This window comes from Macaca thibetana, chromosome 1 (genome assembly GCF_024542745.1).
Source record: "Macaca thibetana thibetana isolate TM-01 chromosome 1, ASM2454274v1, whole genome shotgun sequence".
Lineage (NCBI taxonomy): Eukaryota > Metazoa > Chordata > Mammalia > Primates > Cercopithecidae > Macaca > Macaca thibetana.
Window position 1 is genome coordinate 73481574 of NC_065578.1, and position 20725 is coordinate 73502298.

Genomic DNA, 20725 nt, shown 5'->3' on the forward strand with positions numbered 1-20725 from the left:
TGGCATGTAAGGAGCTTGGAAGTAGTCACTCCATCCTAATAACACATTAAAAAGCTGAACAAACTGAAAATCAACAACTCTTCTTAGCTACACAAAAGAAGTAAGATCATAGGGTAAACTGCTGACCCCAAAACTGTAGCAACAGACAGGCAGTACAGAAACTCATCAGGAACAGACACACAGATGTCAGGGGTGTTGGAAATATCAGACTGGAAATTGAAAACAACTAGGATTAATATGCTAATGGCTCTAACAGAAAAAGTAGGTAACATACAAGAACAGATGGATAACGGAGGTAGAGAGATAGATATTCTAAGAAACAATAAAAAAGAAATGGTAGAGACCAAAAACATTGTAACAGAAATGAAGAATACCTTTGAAGGGCTCATTAGTAGACTGGAAGTGACTGATAAAAGAATCTCTGACTTTGAGGATATGCCAACAAAAACATTCAAAACTAAAAACCAAAGAGAAAAAAAAGACTGAAAAAAATAAGTAATATTCTAGAAGTGTGGGACTTCTAAAGGTGTAACATATGTGTAATGAAAATGCCAAAAAAGGAAAAATAGAAAGGAATAAAAGCAGTATTTAAAACAATAATGAATGAGAATTTACAATAACATCGGACACTAAGCCACAGATTCAAGAAACTCAGAGAACATCATGTAGGATAAATATAAGAAAAAAAAAAATCACACCTAGGCATTTAATACACAAATTTCAAAAAATCAAAAGTTAAAAAAAAATCTTGGAAAAAGCCAAATAATTTATTTAAAATCTTACTTATAAAGGATCACAGATAATAACTACATTTGACTTATCAGAAACCATGCAGGCAGAAGACAGTGGAGTGAAATATTTAAAGTGTCAAGAGAAAAAAAACTCACTGACTTAGAATTTATAAGGGGAAAACCCTTTCACTTGGTTCTCATTTTCTCTTGTCTGCCACCATGTAAGATGTGCCTTCCACCTCCTGCCATGATTCTGAGGCCTCCCCAGACACATGGAACTGTGAGTCCACTAGACCTCTTTTTCTTCATAAATTACCGAGTGTTGGGTGTGTCTTTATCAGTAGCATGAAAACAGACTAATACAGTAAGTTCTACAAAATTAATTGAATGCCTAGTTCCATTAACAATTCAAGATAAAATACATGCTTCAAAAACTATATCAAGGGACACTGTATTGTGCAAAATTATTCTTTAGAAGTGAAAAAGAAATAAATTCTGTTAGACAAATATTGAAGTAATTTGTTGTTGGTAGACCTGCCTTGTAAGAAATATTAAAAGAAGGTCTGAGAGAAGAAAAATGATATAGGTCAGATACTCATATCTATGGTAAGAAAGTGTTGGGAAAGGAACAAGAAAAATGATATAGGTCAGATACTCATATCTATGGTAAGAAAGTGTTGGGAAAGGAACAAGTGAGGATAAAATAAAATTCTCTTATTTTTCTTATTCTTAGTTGAATAATTTGTCCAAAATAATAATAGTAACTAGATTTATTTTAATTCATCCAACAACAGTAGAATATACATTCTTTTCAAGCTCACATGGAGGATTCATTCACCAAGACAGACCACATTCTGGGCCATAAAACATGTCTTATCAAATTCAAAAGAACAGAAGCCATGCAACATCTTCTCTCAAACTACAATAGAATTAAACTAGATAACAGTTTAGTTTATTGATAAAACAGCTGGAAAATTCCAAATACTTAGGAGATTTATAAACAACACACTTCTAAGTAACACATAGGTAAATAAAAATTTAAAGATATTTTGAACTAATAAAAATAAAATGTAAAATTTAGCAAAATTTGTAGGATATAGTAAAAGCAGTGCTTAAAAGGAAATTCATAGCACGGAATACATATACTAGAAAAGAGCAAAGATCTAAAATGAATCATCTAAGATGCCATTTCTAGAACTTGAAAAAGAAGAGCAAATTTAATCCAAAGTAAATAGGAGAAAAGTAATAAATATATTAAGTTAGTTTTCAAGAAAATTGTAATTCTTAATTACAATCGCCAATATTTTGGGGGGGGGGATATTTTATCATTATCTCATTCCAGAAGACTCCATAAAGATCTATAGTCTCTCTAAAACATAAATACTTTACTCAGATTATATGTAGGTTCTTCTATAATATAAAGCATCTAACCATCAACCTGTAGTTCAGATCTTTAGTGAAGAGTAGGGAGGTCTTTCCATATACTCTCTGTGGTTACTTTTACCATGCAATAATAAATCTTACTCCAAAATATATCCTTTCTTTATTTGTTAGGACATTCAGAGTTAATTTTTTCCCAACTTTTATTTTAGAATCAGGGAGTACATGTGCAGGTTTGTTACAAAAGTATATTGCATAATGTTGCAGTTTAGAGTATGAATGAATTTGTCACCCAAGAAGTAAGCATAGTACCCAACAGGTAGTTTTTTTTTTTTTTTCAATTCTTACCTGTCGTCCTCTCTCCCAATTCTTGTATTCCTCTCCAATACCAAATCTTATCCAAGGTGTCTGAAAACATATTTTTCAGTTCCTCTTAACTGATTTTTGTTTTATATGTATTCAATATTTTAAACTCTTCTCAACTGGTTTCTTTTTAGTTGATGTGATATGAACACTAATTTAGTCTTATAAGCAGTCTTCCCCATATACTATACTAATTTATATTCATTTTCTCTATTAATATTCACCTCTGCCAACAAAATGTACTTGCCAGTAGATAAACAAACTTAATATTTTACAAATTACAAAATAGAACATAGTAATACCTGGTTATTGCTATTAAAAGGAAAGATTAACATGATTAATAAATTACAGAAATAAGTTTATTAGAAAATTAGTGTTCTATATTCAGAATATAATGTATGTGTCAGTTATTCATATTATTCAGCTACATATTCTGTCAAACTTTCCAATCATTTTGGAAAAGTGGAGATTTTTCATATTTTAACTACCACATGCAGCATTTCAGTTTTGTTTCTCATTATTTATTTATACTGTACATCTGAAAACTGGAATAACTCAAATGAGCAGGCCCCAGAGCATATCCCCTGAATCATATCATTGCAGCTATGGGCCCATATGATTCTACTGCCTACCAAGGGAAGCTAAAAACCACTGCAATTGATATATCCTCCTCTACCAAGTTAAAAGCCCCTTACCACTTGTTGCAAATTTCAAATATGCACATAGAGGAGGAATCTAGTCACTTTTGTTCATTTTAGACTTTGATAATTTTGTAACTATTTTGTGAAATGTATATACACATCTGTAAATTATCAAGTTCAAATAATAATATAATGTTCAAAGGCAAATTAAGTATAGCAACACATTACAGAAAGTATCAAAGCTCCAACTACAGTTTCAAAGAAATTCTGCAGTTAAAAATAAATCAGTACCATTATCAGTAAACCTTTCCTTAGTTTATATCAACTAAAGTACTAATTTTAAAATTATCATACATTTTAATCACACTATATAAACCATTTCTATAAAATAAAATGCCTATCAGTTATACCTCATCTTTGCTCCCAACTTTGACGGCAAACACATTAAGTATAACTATACAAGGTTATAACTCATGAATATATCTAAATTAAATATTAAGAAGTAAAAAATATTTATTTTGTATATTTATTTCTTTTCCAAATGTGATATATAATAAATATTGAAAAGAAAATTTTCAAAGCCTTTGCTGAGTGTACCTTTAGACTTAAAACTTATTCGCTGAACCTTTTAGGTACTAGGAAGACAGATCATCATTATTTTAAGTAATATATTAAAATACTAGATTTGATGGTCTACATGAAAGTAACTTATTTTATAAGCATGAACTATAATATTAAATGGAAATCTGAATACTGGACTCCAGAATTATCACAACAGCTGTTAAGATATCTGCATATAAGACCGGGCGCAGTGGCTCACGCCTGTAATCCCAGCACTTTGGGAGGCCGAGGCGGGCGGATCACAAGGTCAGGAGATCGAGACCATCCTGGCTAACGTGGTGAAACCCTGTCTCTACTAAAAATACAAAAAAATTAGCTGGGCACAGTGGCGGGCGCCTGTAGTCCCAGCTGCTCAGGAGGCTGAGGCAGGAGAATGGCGTGAACCCCTGGGAGGTGGAGCTTGCAGTGAGCCGAGATCGCGCCACTGTACTCCAGCCTGGGGACAGAGCGAGACTCCGTCTCAAAAAAAAAAAAAAAAAAAAAAAAAAAAAAAAAAAAAAAAAAGATATCTGCATATAAAATCAAATCATAAAAAAAAAATTAAAAGCTTCAGTTTTTAGAAAATCTAATTGTAAGGATTCTAATCGGTAATATTTTATACATATTGTGATTACAAACTTTATTTTTAGTTTAGAATGTCTGCAATATATTAACCTCTTCTCTATTAACAAAATAAAGAAATTATATCTTTAAAATACTCTTTATTTTGATAACAGATTTGTTAAGTAATGACTATTTTAATAAAGAATTGTCATAGGCCAGTGCAGTGACTCATGCCCATATAATCCCAGAACTTTGAGAGGGCAACGCAAGAGAATGAATGAGTCCAGGAGTGAGCTATGATCTGCCACTGCACTCCAGCCTGGGTGAAAGGTTGTCTCTAAAAATAAAAATCCTGTCTCTAAAAATATAAAAGAATTGCCATGATTTTATATCACAGAAAAAATATATTTTAAAAGTTAAGAAGGGGAGAGTCTAGTAGAACAGTCAGACCAGTACATGTGTCCTGGAAAATGAACATAGAATACAGTGCATTTTTAAGTTAATATAAATAACCTTGATAGCACAAAACATATTTTCATGGCATATTCTGTATGTTTTCAAATGACATGAAAAGTCATTCAGAACAAGGAATCAGAATTCATTTGTAATTATAACTTTTTTGTTTAAATGTATTGGCTTTTTAAATTTTAGAAAGTTATATACTTCTGTTCAGAAAAAAAGCTTTTGTGAGACACCATTTTTCAGTTTGTATTTTTATTCCAATTTGGAAACTGCAAAAGCATAAACCTAAAAAACTAAAAGGTGGTGAGCCAGAAGATGGATATTAAACAGTCAAAATTAATAAAAACATTCACAGAAAATAATCTGCACAAAAATCATAACCTCTTAATAAGGAAATTAGCACAACAAATATTTCTTCTAGCCCAAAACACTCCTTGGTTAGTTTTCACAGAACAGATTTTGTATCTCCTAAAATTAAGCCATTAATACCTTTCTCTTAAGTGCCATAAATATTGTATTACATTAATTAAAATTTAATTCTTGACTCTACTAATTTATAGTCTTCAAGTACTTGCCCTCTCCCTGTCCCTTTCCCCTCCCCGAAACCTCATGTTGGTATTTGGACAAAGTAGATTATGATTACACTACTGGGGAACTCCATTTGGAAAAAAAAAAAAATTCCACAAAATACTAAGAGAGGAAGTATAATAAAAGTTCAAGGGTGGGACAATGTTTCCTTGCACTACGGAAAGTTGAGGGGTATGAGGGTTCCTCCAACAGGGCATAGTGAGAAAAAAATATTTAAGAAATAAGTTGAGAACAGGCTAGCTGAGTAAATAAATTCAAATAAAACAAACTGCAAAAAGAGAATTTTTGCTTTTGTTGCATGTCAGGAAGGGTAGCAGGAGGAAACAGTGGTTAAACACAGCCATGAAGCACAAGGACTGGAAACTAGTACAGTCCTAGGTTGGCCTGACCACAGCATGCACTATGAGCTCCACAGTATATAATCCAGGACCCTATTCATTTGGCTTCAACTTCCTCCTATAAAGAAGGGGGGGAAATTAAAACATGCTTCTCTATAATTTCCACACAACAGTCATAGTTATGTCTGTAGAAATAAAAAAAACAATGTAACTGGCATTAACTGTAAATGGGTTAGAAGGCATTTTAATGGGGGGATGAAAATGTTCTAAACCTGTACCTCAATAAAGTTATTTTAAAAAATCTATCTCATTCTTCCTTATGGCAGCTCTTCAGATACTCTCTACTATCCTCCAAGAAATAAAAAGCCCAAATGCCTCCATAGAATATAATTTTTCAATTTATTATAGTCTAGTATGTTCAATGTCTTTTTAAAAATGTGGAATCCAAAACTAAATAGATTATTTCCTGTGTGTTCGATTTGTGCAGAATTAATGGGCTTACAGCTTGGCTGGACTGATATATTTTACTTTGGTAAAATAATATTCTGATAAACAGAAAATATTCTGATAAATGGAAAAACTCTGTGGTGAATACTCTAGTAAAATAATACTCTAGTAGCTTAAGATGTTAAACAATCATATCTCACTGTTTTATTATTTTGAATATGAACTTAAATAAAATCTCTAGACTTTTTTGGCCCCCAACAATCAACTGCCATGGAAATATACTCCTACTCATATATACAGTGTTTTTTTCTTTCTTTTTTTTTTTTTTTTTTTTTGAGACGGAGTCTCCCTCTGTAGCCCAGGCTGGAGTGCAGTGGCCGGATCTCAGCTCACTGCAAGCTCCGTCTCCCGGGTTCACGCCATTCTCCTGCCTCAGCCTCCCGAGTAGTTGGGACTACAGGCGCCCGCCACCACGCCCGGCTAGTTTTTTTGTATTTTTTAGTAGAGACGGGGTTTCACCGTGTTAGCCAGGATGGTCTCGATCTCCTGACCTCGTGATCCGCCCGTCTCGGCCTCCCAAAGTGCTGGGATTACAGGCTTGAGCCACCGCGCCCGGCTTATATACAGTGTTTTTTAGTTTTTTTACTTAAAAATTAACATTAACGAAAATTTGAGAAAAGAAAGAGAACAGAACCCATAGCCGATAATATGGTATATTTATTTCCAGCAAATTTTGATTGCATGATATAGTCATATTGAGAAAAAATAATTTCCCATTTCTATGGCCATCTTTCCCAGATCCAAGAAATACTCTATTTAATATTCTGTAGGACACCATCCCAGATCCAAGAAATACTCTATTTAATATTCTGAATGATAGAATCTAACACATCACTCCGTTTGTCTCCTTACAACTGTTACCACTGGATTTTTTTATTTGGTTACTTCTTGTTTATTTCACCTTATTAGAATATACAGACCCCAGACATACAGGCTCTGCTGACCTTCATTCCCTTGGGACCTCACCTAGTTCCACAGTTAAAATTATTTCTATCTTCTTGCTGACAATTCTTAAAATTGTATCTCCAGCCCAGACCTCTTTCCTGAATTCTAGACTCATATGTATAATGCAGACATATACACACACAAACTTCCCTTACGTATTCACTGCACACACATATGTCTGTTTATTCCACATGTCCAAAATCAAATTCTGGACTCTATTACCCCAACAATCTTCCTCAGTCAGAAACTTACCCATCTTAATTGATGGCCATCCCAAGGCAGTCATTTTGATTCCTCTTTTTCTCTTACAGTCCACACCCATTAATTCCATCAGCATATTTTATTGTTTTTGTCTTAAAAATACATCCAGAATCTGACCAACTTCTCACCATCCCCACTGCTGCCATCCTGGTCAAGCCTTCACCAACTCTCACCTGCATTATTGCAGTAGCCTCCAAGCAAGTCTCCCTGCTTCTATCATTGCCTCATCCCCCATTAGAATCTATTCTCGTATCTCTGAGTGATCTCTTTAAACATAAGGCACGTCACTTCAAAACCCTGCAATGGTTTTGTTTCCCTTAAGAGCAAAACCCAAAATTCTTTCTATGGCCCTTTGTTCCCTCTCTGACCTTCTCTCGCTACTTTCTCTTTTGGTTAAAAAACGGTGTCTTACTGAAGAACATTTAGAAAATACAGAGACTCTCACTCAAGTCTCTGTATTTTCTAAATGTTCTTCAGTAAGACACCGTTTTTTAATTAATGAAAAGTTTTAAATGACAAAACTATGAAAGAGTAATCTAATCTGCCATTTTATCCACATGCTTCCACTATTAGAACACGATTGTATAACAAGTCTGAGAAGAAAAACTAAGTAAATTTATGGTGCCCTGAATGCCTACGTACCTAATGAAGACCTTGATACAGACAAATCTTCTCAAAAAATCAAACGGTATGATGAAATAGCACAATTTCTGGGTTTGGGATTGAAATATATTTCTTACATCTTTTATTACTAATTGTGATAGCTTGACTAAGTCACTATTCTCTGATTCAGTTTTCTTCTGTGTAAAGATGAAGTGCTCTGTAAAACTAATAAACCTGGTGTTCTACAACAGGAACACCTCTACATAGCTACCCAAAATACACCTAAAAAGACCGACTTATTTCTAAGAATGCTATTGAACATTCTAGATTAATCTGCATATACAAAAGAATGACAGAAAATAAACCAAAATATCAAAAATATTTGGAGCCTGGTTGCGGAATGAATTTTATACAATTTCCAAAGACACTATCTGAGAGGCTGTCGTGTGTAGCCTACCAAGAAAAAAACAGAGGGGTGGGGTGGCTCACTCTCTAGGAACCACAAACTTAAGGTTCCTAAAAAGAACAGATTTTAAATACTCAGACTGTGTACATATCATGACCCAGGGTTGGGGGCAGATGGCTCCAGATGACCTGGGGTGGCGGGGGGGAAAGGACAGATGGGGGAGATCTTCCATCAGGATCTCCTGGGGACCTGCTCCAGGCTGAAACAAATCACCAGTTAGGACGAATCGCCTTCGATGTGAAAGTTGGGAAAGTAGACTGTAGTTTCGCCTTATCCTTAGCGGGTCGGTTCTAACAATTTTGTAACCCAACCTGAACCACTCACCGGGTCAACTGGGCCGCAAGCCCTTATGAGTTGGAGACAAGTGGCCCAGACCCAACACAGTCAGACAAATCGCTGGGTGGCCATCTGCTCCTGAGACCGTTGCTAGAGAAACAAGACGAGATCCAGCTTCACCACATCAGGGTTTTCCGGGAGCCAGCCAAGGCGCTCCGGGGCGTGGTTACGTGAGCGACGCACGGAGGGGGCGGGCCAGAAATAACCGGACCGCGCCGCACCCCAGGGCGCATGCGTGCTGTGCAGCGCGGTCTCAGGGAAGGTGGGGCTATGGCAGCTGCTAGGGACCCTCCGGAAGTATCGCTGCGAGAAGCCACCCAGCGAAAATTGCGGAGGTTTTCCGAGCTGAGAGGTACCAGAGAAGGCATCCGAGTTCTCCTGGGCAATGCAGAGGGAGGGTGCTTTTGCGTGCCAGGAAGTTTGTTGGACTGTCACTTCCCGTCTGCTTCTCATCTGCAGGCCTATGACGCCCCCCAGGAGTAGCTAGCTAATAATCCCTTTCAGTTTTTATTTATTCTTTTCACTGTCCCTGCTTGACGTGCTTGTTGCTTATTCTTAGTAGTACAGATATTAAAATGAGGGCGGAGGAAGAAGAAGAAAGAAAATCTGGTGAAGTTATGCATTGATTAGCTCATTAATAAAAGTTACTTTAAATAAATCTAAAAGATATTAAGCACAGTATTTTGACCTTTATGAGTAGATCCCAACCCCCTAATGTAAACTTCACTGTTTACATTACATTCATCTACTTCTGTAATGTAAACGTTTGTTGAGGGAGTAACAGAGCATGGAGGAATTACAGATTAAAAATTAAAAGGAAGAAATTTGTTATCAAAAAATTGGCTATGCCACTTAATCCCGTACAACTGGCTAATAAAAGTGGTTACTGATGCAGTGACTGCTTAAAAAATACTGGGACTAATACTTGGATAACAGTAAAATATTCAGGACTATTAGATTCTAGCTGACAGGTTCTGTTTGTTAACTAATTAAAACGCTAAATCATTTTGTTTACCAATAAAGAGATTCCAACTGTCTACTAAAAGTGCAGACTGTCTTTTAAAGATGTCATCAGAGAGTTGGGACTTTCTGTTATCCAGAATTTTATGTTCTAACAGCCTATGTAAGTTTGCATGGTTTATCTTAAAGTAATAGAAAATAAAGTACCCACATTTATAAACAGCAACATTGATGGAATGGATCTTTGAGTTGTCTTTTTTTTTTTTTTTTTTTTTTTTGAGACGCAGTCTCGGTCTGTCCCTCAGGCTGGAGTGCAGTGGCTCTATCTCGGCTCACTGCAAGCTCCACCTCCCGAGTTCACGCCATTCTCCTGCCTCAGCCTCCCAAGTAGCTGGGACTACAGGCGCTCGCCACCACGCCCGACTAATTTTTTTTATTTTTAGTAGAGACAGGGTTTCACCGTGTTAGCTGGGATGGTCTCCATCGCCTGACCTCGTGATCTGCCCGCCTCGGCCTCCCAAAGTGCTGGGATTACAGGCGTGAGCCACCGCTCCTGGCCTGGGTTGTGTCTTTCTCAGTCACCTAACACTAAGTGTCCCTGATACGTAAGAATTGATTTGCAACACTGGAGATTTGTTTGTCTCCTCTTCTTATTGAAGAATTGAGGCAATAGTCTTTGGCAAGTTAAAAGTCGCTCTCTTAATCAAGAAACATTGTATCGTTCAGCATTTATAATTAAATTGGATTGTAGACCATAAAAGGAGGGAGTGATCTAAAAGAGAGAAAACAAAGGAACTTGTGAACAGTCCTCATTGTAACTATTTTGAATCATACTAATGCACCACTGATTATTCCCTAACTCTCAAAAGCCAAAGATACATTTTGGAAGATGGTAATAGATGTTACCTTCTTTTTCTTCTTTCTAAGTAGGCAAACCTGTGGCAACTAGAAAATTCTAATAATTTTTGTTGTCATTTGCTTGCCTTTTCCAAATAGGCAAACTGGTAGCACCTGGAGAATTCTGGGACATAGTTGCAATAACAGCGGCTGATGAAAAACAGGAACTTGCTTACAACCACCAGCTGTCAGAAAAGCTGAAAAGAAAGGAGTTACCCCTTGGAGTTCGGTATCACGTTTTTGTAGATCCTGCTGGAGCCAAAATTGGTATGTGCTTTATGGTCAGATTTATAATGTAGGTCCTAAGCGGAATAATCATTGAAGAAAAGCTTTTCTGTGACTTACAGTGTATAAGCTGCGTATCTCTACCCACAGCTTTATAAACTTTAAAATTTGAACGTAAATTCACTTTTTTTAGAAAGATAAAAGGAATAGCAACTGTTCTTACCCATTATGACTTACCTTGAAAAACTTCCAGAATGTTACTTAAAAGATAATTTTATCAGTTTTTATGAAATTTACACTACTCAGATAGGAATACTCCTTTGGACCTTATCAGTAGAGCTCTTAACGTCCTCTCCACTCCAAAGTTCCTCCAGCAGTTTACATGAAGAAAGCAAAGTAGTAGGAAAAAATACTCTTGGCCTTTTGAGGACATAATGCAAAAGAACACTGTCACATGGCTTAAATATCATAATACACATATTTGAAAACCCTAGTTTAGGTCAACTTTGCCCTTTGACCTTCCATTGCAAATAGAAATAAATGCTGTTTTTCTGAAGGCTATTTTCTATGTGATACTTAAAGTTGAAGCCCCTTGATACCAGAGATAGGATATCTGTAAATGACATTAGCATTATTCTAATTAGCCAATGTTATTTTAATCCTTACAACTGTGAGGTCAGTACTCTTATTATTTCTTTCTTTTTTTTTTTTGAAATGGAGTCTTGCTCTGTTGCCCAGACTGGAGTGCAGTGGCGATCTTGGCTCACTGCAAGCTCCGCCTCCTGGGTTCATGCCAGTCTCCTGCCTCAGCCTCCCAAGTAGCTGGGACTACAGGCGCCTGCCACCACGACCGGCTAATTTTTTGTTTGTTTGTTTGTTTTAGTAGAGACGACGGGGTTTCACCATGTTAACCAGAATGGTCTCGATCCCCTAACCTCAACATCCACCCGCCTTGGCCTCCCAAAGTGCTGGGATTACAGGCATGATATTATTTCCGTAGATGAGAATCTGAGGTACTGAGAGTTAGATAACTGGCCCAAGATAACTAGTGTGGTAGTTATATTTAATTTTTTTTTTTGGAATTCAAGTTCTAAAAATCTTTTTTTCAAAAGGAACTCTAACTTGTGTTGTTCATTGTGTCATTTGGGAGAATTATTTAAATGGGCTTTGTGATTTGTAACTCTGTATGAATGCTTATGTTTATCAGTCTTCTAATGTTACAGATTGTGTAATTTATTTCTTCTTTCTTATAATTACTATTTTGGGGAAAATATTACCTCATCATTTATTACTGAGGGTTGTTGTCTGGGTTTCACTGCTAATTTATTGATTGGTTATTTGCTATGAGACGTTTTTAATTTTGTTCTATTGCCAATACCTTTGGTGTCCATCTATTTAATTATAACTGAAAGGCAAATCCTCAAGGTTTTATAACACCTAAATTTACCATCATGACAAAGTTTTAGTAGGTTTCTATTAAATAAATTGTGCTTTTTTAACTTTGTTTTTAAGGAAATGGAGGATCAACACTTTGTGCCCTTCAACGTTTGGAAAAGCTATATGGAGATAAATGGAATTCTTTTATCATCCTATTGATTCACTCTGGTAATGTTATACTTTACTAATTGACATTTTCTTTTTAGTCTTCCACCTTTAATACTTTAGAGACTTTTTTCTGTCTTGCAAACACTTTCCTTCTCTTTAAAAAAAAATCTTTGAAGTTATTCTGCTTTGAAAACAAATATTTCATGATGTTCTTTTTTTTTTTAGGTTGTAAGTAGTATAGTGGTTTTCACAAATTTTACTCATAAAATTGTAGATCACATATATCGTCAACATTTTATGAATATTGTTTTCTTTTGGGTATGTATATAGAAAATTATTTTCCTAAGACAACTCATTCAAATATGAATAGTTCTCAGGAATGCTTTAGTGGGGATTTTTCTTTTACATTTAATTTACATTTTAAGTTCCAGGGTACATGTGCAGGTTTGTTGCATAGGTAAACGCGTACCATGGTTGTTTGCTGCACCTATCAACCCCATCACCTAGGTATTAAGCCAGTATGCATTAGCTATTTTACCTAATGCTCTTTCTCCCTTAATGGGGATTCTTGCTTTGAGGGAAGGCTGGTTTAACACGGTCATTACTAGACTTTTGCCAGTACTTTTTATCTTGCATTTTTGTGTGATTATTGGTAGCCAGAGACCACAATGCTTAAAAATAAAAGGAAAATGTGACAATATACGGAATGAACAAGTAAATATGTAAGAGAGAAATCACACACATAAAATAAGACATTTTAAAACAGAAAAGTAGGAAGGACATAGCCTCACAATAAAGAATAGCTTTTTAAATTGAATACATTTAGTTGTGCGAAAATTTTGGTTACATGAAAACCTTTGTTGTTTTTCTCTGTATGTTAAGGGATTAATGAAAACTGTCATGAACCGACACCAGTCCAGGGACAGGTATTTTAGAATTGTTTGTCTACATGGCTTCCAAAGCACTTTCTCATTCTTATGATTTACATACAAAACAATGATTCTTTGTAAAGATGATGTCAAAGTAAAGCATCCAAGTTCTGGTTTGAAGACTAAAAATGTGTAAAAAAAATCTAATTTACAATTTTATTTAATAAAATAATTATTATTATCAGTTTAGTAAAAATTTAGATACCAGGAAATGCATAGATTTTTTTTTTATTTTTGTTTTTTGGAAATAGATAATTCTTAGTACTAAACTTTACTATTGACTGGTCTTTGGAAAAAGAAAAAATAGAAAGTTATTAGCTGCCTTTTGTTGAACAATATACTGTGTGCTGCCAAGTGCTTTACATGTATTATTGATCTTCAGTAATAAATTAACCTTAGCTTACTATAACATTTTTACTTTATAAACTTCTTAATTTTTTTAACTTTTTGACTCTATTGTAATAACACTCAGCTTAAAACACAAACACTGTACAGCCGTACAAAAATATTTTCTTTATATCATTAGGGTTTATTCCGTTGTTTTTATTTTTACCTTTTAAACTTTTTGGTTAGAAATGATGACACAAAAATAGTGTAGGCTTAGGCCTACACTGGGTCAGGATCATCAGTATCACTATCTTCTACCTCTGTAGTCCTACTAGAGTTCAGGAGCTGTCATCTCCTGTAACAATGCTGCCTTCTGAAATACCTGCTGAAGGACCTGCCAGAGGCCATTGTATTTTTAACCTTTTTTGGTATGTATCATATGAATTTATTCTAAAATAACAATGAAAAGTATAGTATAGTAAACACAAAAACCAGTAAAATAGTCATTTATTACCAAGTATTGTATACTGTACATAATTTTATGTTCTATAGTTTAGTAAACTGGCAGCACAGTAGGTTTGTTTATACCAGCATCACCACAAACACTTGAGTGGTGCATTATGCTAGGACTTTACAATGGCTCCAACATCACTAGGTAATAGGAATTTTTCAGCTCCATTATAATCTTGTGGGACAACCTATATATATGCTGTCCATCTTTGAGCGAAATGTTGTAAAGAAGCAAATGACTGTATTTTAGCATTAGTATATTAGTTTTCTATAATTTTATTTTCTGTGAAGTAGATTCTTAATTAGAAGTCTAAACATGGTTGAAATTTGTTGTTTAAAATGTAGATACAGTCTGGGCGCAGTGACTCACGCCTGTAATCCCAGCACTTTGGGAGGCCGAGGCGGGTAGATCACCTGATGTCAGGAGTTTGAGACCAGCCTGGCCAACATGGTGAAACTTCATCTCTACTAAAAAGACAAAAATTAGCCAGGCATAGTGGCAGGCGCCTGTAATCCCAGCTACTTGGGAGGCTGAGACAGGAGAATCACTTGAACCTGGGACACAGAGGTTGTGGTGAGCCAAGATCGCGCCACTACTCTCCAGCCTGGGTGACAGAGTAAGACTTCATCTCAGAAAAAAAGAAAAAAAATGTAGATACAACATCATGTTTTGGGCCATGGTCCTTCTTGTTTGTTATACATGTAATTCAAAACATTTCACAGATTCTACAGTATACTTAAATTTTTTCCTGACCTATAGTTTTTAAAATTGTGTTATATCACATGGCAACAAGAGAATTTCTCTTTGAATTTTTAATCTGGATTTCATTATTCTTTCCTGATTTACAGTAACACATGGTATATATTAAATATCTTTAAATATATTTTGATTTGTAACTTACAGGTTATTAAACCCTGGGTTTTGAAAATTTTATAAACAATACTACATTTTTAAATGGTTATTTTGTTTTAATTTTATAGGTGGCTACAGTCAACGACTTCCAAATGCAAGTGCTCTGGGAAAAATTTTCACTGCTTTACCTCTTGGTAACCCCATTTATCAGATGCTAGAATTAAAACTAGCCATGTACATTGATTTCCCCTTACATATGAATCCTGGAATTTTGGTAACCTGTGCAGATGATATTGAACTTTATAGTATTGGAGAATTTGAGTTTATTAGGTTTGACAAACCTGGCTTTACCGCTTTAGCTCATCCTTCTACTTTGACAATAGGTACCACACATGGAGTATTTGTCTTAGATCCTTTTGATGATTTAAAACATAGAGACCTTGAATACAGATCTTGCCATCGTTTTCTTCATAAGCCCAGCATAGAAAAGATGTATCAATTTAATGCTGTGTGTAGACCTGGAATTTTTTGTCAACAGGACTTTGCTGGGGGTGACATCGCCGATCTTAAAGTAGACTCTGACTATGTCTACACAGATAGCCTATTTTATATGGATCATAAATCAGCAAAAATGTTACTTGCTTTTTATGAAAAAATAGGCACACTGGGCTGTGAAATAGATGCCTATGGTGACTTTTTACAGGCTTTAGGACCTGGAGCAACTGTGGAGTACACCAGAAACACATCAAATGTCGTTAAAGAAGGGTCAGAGTTGGTAGAAATGAGGCAGAGAATATTTCATCTTCTTAAAGGAACATCACTAAATGTTGTTGTTCTTAATAACTCCAAATTTTATCACATTGGAACAACCGAAGAATATTTGTTTTACTTTACCTCAGATAACAGTTTAAAGTCAGAGCTCGGCTTACAGTCCATAACTTTTAGTATCTTTCCAGATATACCAGAATGCTCTTGCAAAACATCCTGTATCATTCAAAGCATACTGGATTCAAGATGTTCTGTAGCACCTGGCTCAGTTGTGGAGTATTCTAGATTGGGGCCTGATGTTTCCATTGGGGAAAACTGCATTATTAGTGGTTCTTATATCCTAACAAAAGCTGCCCTCCCTGCACATTCTTTTGTGTGTTCCTTAAGTTTAAAGATGAATAGATGCTTAAAGTATTCAACTATGGCATTTGGAGTGCAAGACAACTTGAAAAAGAGTGTGAAAACATTGTCAGATATAAAGTTACTTCAATTCTTTGGAGTCTGTTTCCTGTCATGCTTAGATGTTTGGAATCTTAAAGTTACAGAGGAACTGTTCTCTGGTAACAAGACGTGTCTGAGTTTGTGGACTGCACGCATTTTCCCAGTTTGTTCTTCTTTGAGTGATTCAGTTACAACATCCCTAAAGATGTTAAATGCTGTTAAGAACGAGTCAGCATTCAGCCTGAATAGCTATAAGTTGTTGTCCATTGAAGAAATGCTTATCTACAAAGATGTAGAAGATATGATAACTTACAGGGAACAAATTTTTCTAGAAATCAGTTTAAAAAGCAATTTGATTTAGAGACATTTTAAATATTGTACACTTTGCCTTTTTGAGTAACATTCCCGAGATAGGTATTTTCTGTAGGCTGTTTCACTGAACTCAATTAATGAAAATTATGTTAATGTAATTCCTGTAGCATAATAATAATAGCACAAAAGTACATATAAATCATTTTTGAAGAAAAATATTTCAAGACTAAGTTGAGAAAATAGATATTTTTTGGATGTGTATCAGTATTTTAGTTTTTAATAATGATTGATTTGTGGAGCACTGTTTTTTCACATAGTTTTAAAGGTAATTTTCTAAGCATATCTTTAGAATTTTTCCATCTTTTTTGAGGCTTTTGATCCAGTGAAGTTCTAAGTATTCACTGGCACTTCTCTCCTCAACTGTAATTCTATTTTGAATAATAAAAATGGCATACTGTAGGATGTTCAGAGTAGTGTATGAATACTGTAGAAATACTTTTTCAGAAACAAATCCATAGCTGACACATTCACTGAGTGCCCAATATATTGTGATTATTTTAGTTGATAAATAACTAGATACAAAGACCTCTGAAATTGATGATAAAATTCATATCTCATTAATTTTATCAAAATGAAACTAAAAGTACATATGTATTATACACTTGAACATGTGTTTGTGTATCTTTAAATTTTTCCTTTATGTTCCATTCCATAGGAAAACACATACATATGCACACAAAACTCAGTTATCTGTGGGGAAAGTGGTAGTAATAATTGAAATTCATCAATAATCATATAATTTCACTATAGACTTTACTTGTATTATCTCCTGTCAGTCCTTCTAACAAAACTGAAATTACCAAATGAACTGAATTTACTTTTCATCTTATTTTTTATCCACACACTGGTGATGCTGAGAAACAATAATTGGTCCAAATGCAGACATCAAGAAGCAGGCAGGAAAATGGAAAAACTTAGATAATACACAGATGATAAAGTTTCAAGAAAATAAAAATTGGCTGGAATCTCAAGTTATGTGTTTCTATATTGGTGTAAGCATATAAGTGAAAAGTCTTTGTACTACAGTGTAATAGAGAAAAGATTTGTCAGTGTGTGTTTTTTTTAATGAAATAACTAGTCTGTGCTACTTTATGTCAATGTAAAAATTGGTAAACTAGAAGTAAATTGTCCACAACCCTCAGTTATGATACTTGTGTTTGTGGTTTTTTTTTTTTTTCCAAAGTTTTTCCCAAGGATAAGATACAAATACATGGTAGCTATTGTTTAAAAATGATTGATTTACTTGCAGATTTTTCAGAGGATGTTATATGTTTGTCATTCACTAAATGTTCAGAATTGTAGTTTTACCAAATCTGAAGTGCCATCAATTATAAGAATCACCATTATTTTATGTTCCATTAAGAAAAACACAATAAAACATGACACAATGCTTTGTTACTTGAAATTTTCATATTTATTGGAGATCTCTTTTAGTTGTTTTTAAATACAGATTTTTATTTAACCCTCTTGCATATACATATCAAATAACAAAAAAGTGAAATATTGAATGAATGTACATATAAAATAACAAAAAAGTAAAATATTGAGATATCATCAAGAAATTTCTACAGCTTCACATTCAAACTCTTCAGCACTTTCAGAGCTATTGATATGCATACGTCCACCTAGTACCTTCTGTGCTTTCAGAGTTATTGGTAAGGCTGTATTTCCTGAGTGCTCTTACCACACTTATGTCTGGATTTATTTTTTACCTAACTGCAGACCCACACTCCTGCAAGTTTTGATACCCTTCTGTTTGACAAAACTCAGTTTCACTTTTGCTTCAGTTTAATCACAGGTCCTTAGAAGATCGGACCTGTGATTGATTTGTCACAAATTGATGGTCATATTAACATGTTAATATTAAAATTATTGTTTGGTAAACCAGAAGTGACCATCTGAAGCCCTCAAATATGGTATTTGTGTGTTTATTTTTTCTTTTTCAAGATTCTTTTTAAAGAAAATATATGATAGCTGTTGTTTAACATTTATTTACTTACAGCGTGTTCAGAGGATGTTATGTGTTTATTAAGTGCTCACTACTGTATTTTACCTAATCTGAATTTTAACCATAATCCTGCACAATGCATGGACTCCAGTTGCTTTGAAATGGTTCTGTTCAAAGGACTTATCAAGGTCTCTTGCTCTGAGATGTATTGCTTGGTGTATAGTAGCACACACATACCACCAATAGTGTACCTAATTCAACTGAAATGACAGTCATATACACAGATATGACCAAGTTCACATGTGAGCAAGTAACAACTCCATGACTATTGCTGCCTGACTAATAGCTATTATACTATCATTTGTAAGGCACATTCTGTTTTCTGGGATGTCGAAATGTGGAGAAAAAAAGATGAATTAGGAAATGATTCTAACCTAAATGTGTGTTTTAATAAAAGGATCTAGTCAAAAAAAAAAAAAAAAAGTAAGTCACTCCTAAATTTAATCCCTGAATGTAGTGTACATGATGAGAGAGAAGTATATTTTTGATAAGAAGTGACTAAATTTTGTAACAATCTGAATTTTTCAGGCTTTTCATTTAGTCTCCCAATAAAGAATCGTTTTTTTTCTGAATTTTATCAGCAATAGAAAAATAAGACCTAAATGGATAAGTTTGAAATTAAACATTTTATCTCATTTTATAAATTTTATTTTTATAAAATCATGGCACTTACATCATATACTCAGGTGTGTCAAATCCTGCTATTGTTTGTAACTATAATCCATAAACGTATTGATGGTTTATTAACTGTCAACAAGGGCATGAGAAAAATTCAACATTTGGTAATAATCTTTTACCTTAGGCATTTATTCTCTAAGCAAAGCAGAAATAAAAGATATGTATCACTATGTACTGATTGAAATAAAGCTTTAAAAATCCAAGTGATACTCTGAAATCGTCAAAAGTTTGATGGCATGAATCCAGGATTAATTCCCACAACCCCGGATGATCTAGACATCTTCCGTAGCTACGCAGTACTCCTAATGTTAAGATTACCAAATTCAGCAATAAAGCCAAAATCAAAACCGCCTGTTGTCACATATAGCTGTTAAGTAAACTACACAAAATCAGAGTTGCTGTTTATATACATCATGATGCCTTCTGGACTTGAGCACCTTGGAGGCTCAGGATTAAGGCACCTCAGTCTAGCCTAGCAGAATTACAATGGAGAGAAGCGAAAACTCATTAGTAGCTCAAAACCAGCTAAAGGATTTCAGATGCTCTTTTCCTTGTTCATCTAAATCAAGTCTTCATCTGTGTCAAGAACTAAATTGTTAAAGACCTTTTTAATTTGCTTAGTGCAAGAAAAATAATAGCAACCATATATCTAGTTAACTTGAGTCTTCTGTGCCTCTCAATTTTGTTTAGACAAAGCCTATTTCTATTGAGGTTGAGAAACACAATTCTAATACTTAATAAAATTATTAACATTCCTTGCATTTAACTTCGTCATATTTTCCTTCCTCCAATAATAGTGTGCCAAATTCTGTAACATAATCACATTCTTCATGCTCCCATTTATCTGTATATACAGAAACTTCTGCTTAGGTTTTTTTTATACATAATGAAAGTCTAGTCATACCAGTTTGGTTGAAGAATACTAGTTCTGTCCCTGGAAGAGCTGTCTACATGAGCCATAACAAACTGAACTTGCCACGTCATTCAAACTTGCCAATTTGGCTGTAGTTTAGTAGACGACAACTTTGGGTCAGGTTAATATTTGGGGAAATGGAATAATAAAAGTGCTGATTTTCCTACTGTATTGATACTTGGAGGATTGGAGGTGTAGAGGGAAGATGCCGGTAAATGAGTGACTATTATCAACTACCTGCACATCAACTTGATTGTTGACACTTATGTCTAAAGATGTTCATCCCAAGAGTATTATTGTGCATGCAAGTAACTGATTGATACTAACAGAGTTAACATTTTATTTTGGGCTGCTTGGATAATAGTCTATCTTTTTGAAGCCTCTGGCTGCAGGAATCTCTTAGCCATCGCACATATAAATTTCAACCATTCACACAGAGCAATTCATTTCTGATTGCTATAGACTAGTGCAATCCATCTGCTAGTGTCATTTCCTAGCTATCTGTGCCAGAATT

At 34.6% G+C, this 20725-nt stretch overlaps 2 protein-coding genes across 3 annotated transcripts in view; one reads left to right on the top strand and one right to left on the bottom strand.

Annotated features, from left to right (window-relative positions):
• LRRIQ3 (leucine rich repeats and IQ motif containing 3) overlaps nt 1-8964 on the bottom strand; it is a 169159-nt gene extending 160195 nt beyond the window's left edge. The window contains exon 1 of one of the 2 annotated variants that reach the window (XM_050766986.1): nt 8774-8964. The gene's annotated coding sequence lies outside the window, so the exon portion shown is untranslated. The remainder of the gene's footprint in view (nt 1-8773) is intronic. The other variant, XM_050767065.1, reaches the window with a different exon arrangement.
• Nucleotides 8965-8993: 29 nt separating this feature from the next.
• On the top strand, nt 8994-20649 carry FPGT (fucose-1-phosphate guanylyltransferase). The gene is made up of 4 exons (XM_050767125.1): nt 8994-9137; nt 10742-10909; nt 12380-12472; nt 15160-20649. The coding sequence occupies exons 1-4, from the start codon at nt 9017-9019 to the stop codon at nt 16599-16601; spliced, it is 1824 nt and encodes a 607-aa protein (XP_050623082.1). The 5' UTR covers nt 8994-9016; the 3' UTR covers nt 16602-20649.
• The last annotated feature ends 76 nt before the right edge of the window (nt 20650-20725 follow it).

Excerpts from the sequence above, each read along its gene's own strand:
- FPGT (XM_050767125.1), top strand. The coding sequence starts at position 9,017 with ATGCGTGCTGTGCAGCGCGGTCTCAGGGAAGGTGGGGCTATGGCAGCT. Across the intron at positions 10,910-12,379 it reads TCCTGCTGGAGCCAAAATTG|GAAATGGAGGATCAACACTT; the intron begins GTATGTGCTTTA and ends TTTGTTTTTAAG. Across the intron at positions 12,473-15,159 it reads CATCCTATTGATTCACTCTG|GTGGCTACAGTCAACGACTT; the intron begins GTAATGTTATAC and ends TTAATTTTATAG.